This window comes from Strongylocentrotus purpuratus, unplaced genomic scaffold (assembly GCF_000002235.5).
Source record: "Strongylocentrotus purpuratus isolate Spur 01 unplaced genomic scaffold, Spur_5.0 spur5_scaffold_10, whole genome shotgun sequence".
Lineage (NCBI taxonomy): Eukaryota > Metazoa > Echinodermata > Echinoidea > Camarodonta > Strongylocentrotidae > Strongylocentrotus > Strongylocentrotus purpuratus.
The window spans coordinates 2797647-2807899 of record NW_022145595.1 but is presented as its reverse complement, the minus strand read 5'-3'; the positions used below and the strand labels follow the sequence as shown (position 1 = coordinate 2807899).

The window sequence follows — 10253 nt, the reverse complement described above, 5'->3', positions numbered from 1 at the left end:
TTCAAGGAATAATCCTACTAGGTACCCATTTACCTCACCTGGGTTGAGTGTGGCAATTGTAGATCAATGTCTTGCCAAAGGACATTAGTGCCGCGGCGGGACTTGAACCGCGGACCTTGTGATTGACAGTCGGTGAAGTATCCACTTGACCACAACACCTCTTTATCAACACCTTTATCAACACAAGGACAATCTTCTCCAAAATATCTTTTATCATCACATCCGTTGTCCGCGCTTTTTCCTGATACTTCGGAGCAAAAACATCGCCCATGTGACCTTACATACACATGCTGGGGATCGTGCTTTTTCGCTGGATCACAGCAAACGTTTCGAGTTAATCAACCAAAAACAGAAAGAGCATGCGCCAAATATAAAAGGTATCTGCTTTCCGGGGGGGGGGTAGATACAAGTTCACTTAATAGCATGTGTCCAGGGACCGTGCAACATATAAGAAATGTAAGAAAACAACATGCACAACATCCGATCCGCAGTTGTACAAAGGCAGAAAAAATTATCCCATTTCGAATGGAAAACATCTTGACAATTTGTCGTCTTCAGAAGATGGACTTTTCGACAGAGAAAGCACGCTTCGGGCTCCGTAGTATATATTTGATTTGTATCGGAGATTTTCGGGGAACCGAATGTGTTATCCCAAATTTGACATTGTCAGAAGTTTTCAAGACCTAGCTAAAACGTAATAAAACTATTATGTAATCAGTCAAATTTAATTGGGATATAACCCTTGGATGGAAAAAGGGAAAAATATAGTAGTGAAGTGACATGAACAAAAATGGAAAAAGAATTTCAAATGTTATGAATATGGAAAAATAGGGAATTTCCCGGAAGGATATTTGTCACCATGCAAGTTATAACATAGGGGAAACTATCCATTAACAAAAAAATTATACAAATGTACCTTTCTCTTTCCATTTCATATTATGGGTACTGAAAAGTATATTTTCCTTCACGAGAATTGAGATAAAGATAATATTGGTGAAGAACAGACAAAGAAGTAAAAGAAGCTTCGCTTCTTGAGAGATAAGCATTTCTGCCAGTATATAGTGAAAACCTAAGCAAGTTTTCGCCAGTACCAATTAAAACATAATATCTATATCCCGACCCAAGTTTCCATGATTACTGCGAATTAGTATTGGAAATACCAGCTGGGGTTTTCTTTTTTAATTGCAAGATCAGCAGGGAAATCATTAATGTCTCTATTTTTTCGACAGGGTTTGTTGGCCCCTAATAATACTGAAGGACATTTTTAAGAGCGATGCTTTTCAGAGGATATTCTTTCTACGATTTTCTTCCAAAGTGACTTTCAAAGAATAAAAGCTCTCTCAAATAATTGTTTTCATCTTTCCCAAAACACAACCTTCCCTAAAACTCCAGGTTTAAACAAGAATTTGTTAGTAAATTGATTAATGCCAAGTGTCAACCTATTCATAATGCGAAAATTCCAATAATTTATTTGAGTAAATGAATGCACAAAAGTAATGTTATTTTGAATTCGATTTTCCATTTCTAATGTCATGAATAGATTTATGCACTCTCGCAAACAATGCCTCCTGTTCATTTAAACGTGAATACATACCCCACAAAACTGTACCAGACAAATCGGAATATATAACACGCTTTCAACACATGTATGATAACCTTTCGTTCATAGCTGACTTTTAAAATTAATGACAATTTTCTGAGTGTAAACTTTTTTGTTGACTCACACTGTCGGTCGTTTCGCGACAGACATCCTTTTCGATCTTTTACATATGATGATGATAAGTATAATTCTCCTCCTCCTCCTCCTCCTCCTCCTCCTTTTCTTTCTTATTTTACTTTTTCTTCTTCTTCTTCTTCTTAATCTCCTTCTTCTCCTTCTTCTTCTTGTTCTTCTTCTCCTTCTTCTTGTTCTTGTTCTTGTTCTCCTTCTTTTTCTTCTTCTCGTTCTTCTTATTGCTCTTCTTCTTTTTCTTCTTCTTCTTCTTCTTAATCTCCTTCTTCTCCTTCTTGTTCTTGTTCTTCTTCTCCTTCTTTTTCTTCTTGTTCTTGTTCTTGTTCTCCTTCTTTTTCTTCTTCTCGTTCTTCTCATTGCTCTTCTTCTTCTTCTTATTGCTCTTCTTCTTGTTCTTCTTGTTCTTCTCCTTCTTCTCCTCGTTCTTCTTATTGCTCTTCTTCTTGTTCTCCTTCTTTTTCTTCTTCTTCTTCTTCTTAATCTCCTTCTTCTCCTTCTTCTACTTGTTCTTCTTCTCCTTCTTCTTGTTCTTGTTCATGTTCTTGTTCTCCTTCTTTTTCTTCTTCTCGTTCTTCTTATTGCTCTTCTTCTTGTTCTTCTTGTTCTTCTTCTTGTTCTTCTTGTTCTTCTCGTTCTTCTTATTGCTCTTCTTCTTGTTCTTCTTGTTCTCCTTCTTTTTCTTCTTCTCGTTCTTCTTATAGCTCTTCTTCTTGTTCTTCTTGTTCTTCTTCTTAATCTCCTTCTTCTCCTTTTTCTTCTTGTTCTTGTTCTCCTTCTCCTTCTTCTTGTTCTTGTTCTTGTTCTCCTTCTTTTTCTTCTTGTTCCTGTTCTTGTTCTCCTTCTTTTTCTTCTTCTCGTTCTTCTTATTGCTCTTCTTCTTGTTCTTGTTCTTCTTTGTCTTGTTCTTCTCCTTCTTCTTGTTGTTCTTCTCCTTATTTTTCTTCTTCTTCTCATTTACCTAGAATCATTTTGCAACGCATATTATATACGAACGATCTACTGTTTAAAATGAATTTAATCCCAAGAAAAGAATGTACATTTTGTAATGAACAGATTGAAACGGATAGGTTGGACCACTGGATACATACTGGACCCGGAAATAAATTAATATTTTCATTACAAGATATATTATTTAGTTTAAGAAGTTCTAATAATTATGCATTGAATTGTATACTGATTGTGGTGCGACAGATGGCTGTCTTTTATCGGTGCAATGGTGGAGTTTGTCTGACGTAGCAGTTACTATTGTGCTGGTGAGAGGGTGCGTGGCATTGCTGTCCCCGGAAATAAGTCGCAGCTCCGACCTGGATTATTGTGCATCATCTTTAAAGGTAAAGACCAGTTATGATCATGCGATTGCATTGTGAAAGAAACGTTGTGGAATCGATCAGAAAAGGTTGATCATCTAGCATCGAGCATCTGCAAGGTTCTGGAATCATCAAAATGATAAGAAATTCGGCCCATTCTTCGTAAAGTTACAAGCACTATACAGAGAAAGATGTATATGGCAGGCGCGGATCCAGGATTTCTTAGGGGGGGGCCCAAATTTGAAATTATGCGAGCCAAATATTGGTACGTAATGGCAACCAGCAGTGACGTAATTGAGGGGGTGCAGGGAGGGGCGAGTTTCCCCCTCCCTCCTCCGCGAAGCGCGGAAGCTCTGATATTTCATTACATTATTAGAAAAAGAAGACGATTCGTTGTACCGTTGCCAAAAATAATCCTCGTCTGAATTCAGTTTCCCCCTTCCGCGCGAAGCGCGGAAGCTTTTACGTTTCATTAAATCATTAGAGAAAGAAGACGATTCGCTGTGTCGTTATCGACTCTTAATTTTCGTCTAAATTCAGTTTCACCCCTCCCGCGCAAAGCGCGGAAGCTTTTACGTTTCATTAAATCATAAAAGAAAGAAGACGATTCGCTGTGTCGTTATCGACTCTTAATTTTCGTCTAAATTCAGTTTCACCCCTCCCGCGCAAAGCGCGGAAGCTTTTACGTTTCATTAAATCATTAGAGAAAGAAGAAGATTCGTTGTGTCGTTATCGACTCTTAATCTTCGTCTAAATTCAGTTTCACCCTCCCGCGCGAAGCGCGGAATGTATTAAATCATTAGAGAAAGAAGACGATTCGTTGTACCGTTCGCGACTCTTAATCCTTGTCTAAAATCAGTCCCCCCCCCCCCCCCCCCCTCCTCCGCGCGAAGCGCGGAAGCTTTTACGTTTTATCAAATCATTAGAGAAAGAAGACGATTCTTATCACCATTCTCGACTATTAATCCTTGTCTGAATTCAGTTTCACCCCTCCCGCGCGAAGCGCGGAAGCTTTTACGTTGTATTAAATCATTAGAAAAAGAAGACGATTCGTTGTACCGTTCGCGACTCTTAATCTTTGTCTAAATTCAATCCCCCCCCCCCCCCCCTCATCCGCGCGAAGCGCGGAAGCTTTGACGTTTTATTAAATTATTAGAGAAAGAAGACGATTCGTTGTACCGTTCTCGACTCTTAATCTTCGTCTAAATTCAGTTTCACCCCTCCCGCGCGAAGCACGGAAGCTTTTACGTTTCATCAAATCATAAGAGAAAGAAGAAGATTCGTTGTACCGTGCCCGACTTTTCATCCTTGTCTAAATTCAGTTTCTCCCCCCCCCCCTATCGCGCGAAGCGCGGGAACTTTGACAATTTATTAAATTATTAGAGAAAGAAGACGATTCGTTGTACCGTTCTCGACTCTTAATACTTGTCTAAATTCAGTTCCCACCCTACCCCCGCGCGAAGCGTGGAAGCTTTGACATTTTCATTAATTCGTTAGAGAAAGAAGACGATTCTTATCACCATTCTCGACTCTTAATCCTTGTCTAAATTCAGCCCCCCCCCCGCCCCACCTCCGCGCGAAGCGCGGATGCTTTTACGTTTTATTAAATCATTAGAGATAGAAGACGATTCTTATCACCATCCTCGACTATTAATCCTTGTCTGAATTCAGTTCCACCTCCCCCTCCTGCGCGAAGCGCGGAAGCTTTGACGTTTTATTAAATTATTAGAGAAAGAAGACGTTTCGTTGTATCGTTCTCGACTCTTGATCCTTGTCAGAATTAAAAAAATGTTCTTTGTCTACTCCCTTTTCTTCCTACGCCCCCTTCCTTTTCACTCCTCTCTTTTTTTGGCCAGCGTTTTTGGGGGGACCATCCCACCAGCCCCCCCCCCCCCCACCCTGGCTACGCGCCTGCGGTCAGATGAACATGTGTTGATACCTTGTCCGCCCCCGGAAGCTTAGGAGTTTTAGGCAATCATTTACGGTCAAATAAGCATTCAGGGGTCCGCCTTAGGCGGGGTCCAGGGGGCAGAACCCGGAAGTTCGGGGGTTTTAGGTATTTAATTACGGTCAGATGAGCATTATTTTGATACCTAAATGTGACACTGGCAGGTCACTAATTGGCGTGGGGTTCTGGGGGCGGAGCCCCTGGAAGCTCAAGGGTTTTATGCACTCAATTACGGTCAGATGAGCATCAAGGGCCCGCCTTAGGGCTCTTGGTTGGGTCCAGGGGCAGAGCCCCCGGAAGCTCAGGGGTTTTAGGCGTTTAATTACGGTCAGATGAGCATTATTTTGATACCTAATTGTGACACTGGCAGGTCACTAATTGGCGTGGGGTTCTGGGGGCGGAGCCCCTGGAAGCTCAACGGGTTTATGCACTCAATTACGGTCAGATGAGCATCAAGGGGCCCGCCTTAGGGCTCTTGGTGGGGTCCAGGGGGCAGAGCCGCCTGAAATGAGGGTTTTAGGCATTAAATTACCGTCAGATGAGCATCTAAGGGCCCGCCTTAGGGCCCTAGGTGGAATCCAGGGGGCAGAGCCCTCGAGGTCTTAGGCATTTAATCATGGTCAGATAAGCATATTTTGATACCTCATTATAATGTGACACTGGCAGTTAACTATTTTTTCTTTCTTGCTCTCTTTCTTTCTATTTCTCTTTAATATACTTTTTTCAAAAAAAGTGGGGGGGGGGGGGAGAGGGCTCGAGGATCCCTATTCCCGTCGTTCCGCGGGCCTTGACATGTAGGCATCTCAAGAAGCATTTTCTTGACTGGCTGTAAATTTAGGAATTTGACATTTTCCAACAAACGCATATAAAAGTATAATTTACTTAAAAGTGAGGAAAAATCTCGGAAAATTATGTCATTTCAGCTTTTTTTTCTAAACGACCGTTATGGAATTAGAATAAACCACGTTTAAATTTCCCCAAAGCTCCCCGCCCCCCCCTCCCTATCAGTACGCCAGTGCCGCCCCCCGATCTATACCTTGTTGGCGGGAAAATTGCAACTGATATCCCTTACCTTTCTTCATTCTCTTTTTTTAAGCGGAGGACGGGGGGGGGGGGGGCAAGGGCATTTTGCCCCCCCCCCCCCCCGATCCACAACTTGTTGGCGGGAAAATTGCACAACTGATATCCCCTTCTTTTCTTTTCTTCTTCCTCTTTTTTCCTTCCCTATATCTTCTCTTTTTCTTTTTTCTTTCCCTTTCCTTCATTCTCTTTTTTTTGATGGGGGGGGGGGGGGCCAAGGCCCGCTCGGCCCCCTGGATCCGCGCCTGGTATATGGGACTACCCTATATCTCTCACAGTCCATGAGAGAAACAAATTTACCAAATATATGAATTAGTAGGCGGTTTCCCGGCAAATTTGTTATCATCATGTATTAGTCAAAACATATTCTTTCACATGATTGGTAATGAGAGCTTCCATTTCATTTTTTGAAATTGGGGCGTTTCCAATACTGGCCTTTACCTTTAAGGTGTCGCCAATTTGAGATATTTTCCTAATCATTAGCAGTGGTCACAACGATGTGATTTTATAGCCCAATAAATAAACAATAATATGTATCTTTTGTAATATTTTTCTTTTTTTTTCTTTTCATGAGTGTCCGAAATACATTGTTGAAATTTTGTAAGTTTTCTGTAAACTCAACACTTCAACGAATACTTGTATCTTGAGTAGTACATTTTATTCATGTTATAGATGTAAATTACATTGAATATGTATTTGTTAATTTGTTGCAAATAAATATCAATAAAATCCCATTGAAGGAAAAATATGGCGAGAAAAAAATCAAAATGCGTGATAATTTATTTTTCTGTAAATGTTATCAGGGAAATGATTATTGATTAGTACGTCAAAGAAGGCCCTAAAATGTCTTTCCTGAGTAAATTATGTTTACTCGATATGGTTAAAAAAAAACATATACATAATTCCAATATTGATGTATGTTATGATTCGGATTTATTTTTCAAAATCGTCTCCTATTTGATGTCGGCTTACCTCTGCCTACGTAATTGATTGACGTAAGCAATTAAGAACACACGACAACGCACGACGAGCTTCTGAATACTTCTCTCTCTCTCTCTCTCTCTCTCTCTCCTCTCCCTTTCCGCCGCTCTTGTTTCTCTCTATCTATCTCTCACTCTTCTCTCTCCCTCTCTCTCTCTCTCTCTCGTTATCTCTTTATCTTTCTATAATTATTTCTCTTTCAACAATACCACGCCATTTACCTTTAAGAAATGAGAACATCCCAGTCTGTCACCCCTTTTGTTCTTTATCTCTGTGTCAGACATATTTACATCAGCATAATTCTCGTTTCCATTTTCAACATCATCACTATCATCAAATTCATTTTCATCATCAACATCATCACCACAACCTTTTTTTTTTTAATAGTATGTTTTTATCATCAAACCGCCCCCTTAAAAATACTGTGTCCCTTCTGCAGCCAACATCAAAATATGTAGAACTTTGCAAGAATATGTCATGTATGTCCTATCTGTGGAATTTAAACGTTAGCAGTGTCCTAATATTCAAATTATGCAAGGAAACCCGTTAACTTGCTAGACTTCACTGTCAGACACTATTGAGTGACTGACTGGCCTTTTTTCTTCTTTGGTAATAACATACATAAAATCAGCTGTACAGGGTACATGAGCATTTGTCTACATCAATAACCCACTTCTTGTAATGGCCAAAATTAAACTGATTGAATCTTTGCGCAACATAAAACGTACGACCATTCGGTACAATGGTCTGAAAATCAGACTATTACTTATTGGCTCTATAGCTTTTAAGTCGATTCGACAACTAATAGTCATTTTCCCACTTAAAGACATTTTCAATCCCTCTTTTTTGTAGGGAAGTTCTAAATTTAGCATTTACTTTCACATGCCGTTGGAATTTAACCTTTTCATTTGTTGGGGCCTGCAAATGGGACATAGTACCTTTAACTCTCCCCCCCCCCCCGGCTAACACGCTATCAAGCAATAACAGCCCTTCTTCTTCTGCAACTTTCTTAATAAATATTTCTTGGTATTGATCAGTTGAATTTTGTTTCAAAGTCATCATTTATTATTATTTATTATATACACGTTCAAAAAAGTTGTTATATTTTGTATTTGTTGTTTACTGAAATTTAATTTGTTTAGTATGTTGCAGAAGAAAATAAATCAATTCAAAATCAGAATCATTTCTCTCTCTCTCTCTCTCTCTCTCTCTCTCTCTCTCTCTCTTTCTCTCGCTCTCTCTCTCTCTCTCTCTCTCTTCCTCTCCCTCTTCCTTTTTTCTGCACATCAGTTCTGCCTGTATTAAACACATCACATACGATTAGGCAAATGCAATTATCCAGGAACTGTATTTTCCTTTATTTCATTAGCTTCCATATCATGACAAATTAATATCGGTAATAAACCATTTTCATCATACCAGTATTGTATACATGTAGTATGTATCTCACAAACAAGACACCAATAGTACATGAATCGTGTGCACGTATACTAATTTGTTTTGTCATGTTTGTGCATTCATTTCATGAAAATAAAATCATCTAATCTGACGGCTCGTGTCATAAATCAGGTTTTTCTGCTAAGTTCCAGCCATTGCCCTTTTAAGCACTTTATCGAAACAAAATTGAACAAATATAGGCAGTATAGGTCAATCGTTTAGGCCCGAATTCACAAAGGAGGTTTGTCGACAAACCTGGTTTTCGTACGTCATATGACACGTTTTACGCGTTTTTTACAAACCTGGTTTGTAAAGAACAAAAGGAGGTTTGGCGAAACAAAAGGAGGTTTGAGCTCAAACCTTGCTTTGTGAATTCGGACCTTAATGTCTATGTTATCGAAATGCTTCAGCACATCAATGTTTCGGTATGCTCTGAAAAAAATGTAGACCCCCTTCCCTACCAAAGAAAATTGAATAACGAGGATATTTTCTATTCAATTAACAATTCAGTCTGCCCCTGTTCAGCGGCGTAATAAGCATAAACTTTGGGGGCGGGGGTAGAAAAAAAAATCCGCATCAGAAAAAAACATGGAAAACACGTCTTTTCAGCAACATTTGTAAATCACTGGTATCGAATTAGAAATAAACCCCTTTTAAATTGTATTCAAAGCCCTCTCCCCCACCCCATCCAACCATCAGAACGCCAGTGCCTACACTGTATGTTCACTTTAAGAAAAAAAAGGGGAAATTAATAAAGTTAAAAAGAGTAAATGAGATAAGAAGAAATGGAGATGGTATAATTGGAACGTAAATTGAAGGGAAATCCAATCCAAATAGCAAATACTCTAAAAGAAATCTGATAAATCAAAGAGGCAAACTGATGAAATGGTCCGATTCATTTCAAATTTTTGCCATTCTGTTTCTTTTATTTTTCTGCTTTCAAACAAATCAACTTATTACAAGGGTTAGATTGCCCTTTATTAAAAGACAATAGGACCTTCCCCTACTCTACGACAATGATGAGAATCTAATTGGTTTTAATAGCTAGTACATACGAAAAGCTTATCCTATTCAGACAAGAAAGATTTGTCATAGATATGTATCAAAATTGATATAAATATGTAATAGAAAATATTTGATCTTGTGCTATTTACAGTAGATATTTTTTTCCTGATACGACTTCAACCCCATGTACAAATGTATTTACAGCACTATGTTCAAGTTATCTCCAGCTTATAATTATACATTTTCAGCTACATCAATCAATCAAAACGATTCGCCTCAGATTCAAAATCATTTATTTTTATTCAGCTATTTTCACGTAATAAAGTCATACTAAATGTTTTTTTCATCAAACAACAAAATATGAAGAGTTAAATCCAAAAGGAGCTAAATCCACTTTTGATGAAAATTGAGTAATTGATATCAAAACATTGTTTACTTCAGAGCCCGTCTTTCAACAAAATAATTTACCTAAATTTTGGGAACAATAATGAAAAAATGCACCTTCTAATATCACTTTTTCGTAGACGCCTGTACAAAATCTGGTAAACTATTTCTATTTTCTCTGAAGTTACAAAAATGGATTTAGCTCCTTTTGGAATTAAACTCTTCATATAGACATGCAATTTGAATATAGATTTTAGGAACCCCAACAAATCTCAAATAGTACTATGAAAACAAAATTATTATTATTTTCAACATTTTAAAATGTAAAACGGTTATTGTTCTAGGGTGCATTCCCGTGAAAGTGCACATGTATGAATAA

At 38.6% G+C, this 10253-nt stretch overlaps 1 protein-coding gene across 1 annotated transcript; it reads right to left on the bottom strand.

The window, feature by feature from the left end:
* Positions 1-1844: 1844 nt before the first annotated feature.
* On the bottom strand, positions 1845-7332 carry LOC115921819 (protein PXR1-like; the record flags this gene model as incomplete). Its single annotated transcript, XM_030980046.1, is given in 2 exon segments — positions 1845-2513; positions 7270-7332. Coding segments are annotated over 2 exon segments (732 nt in total), but the record flags the coding sequence as incomplete, so codon positions are not given.
* Positions 7333-10253: the final 2921 nt, after the last annotated feature.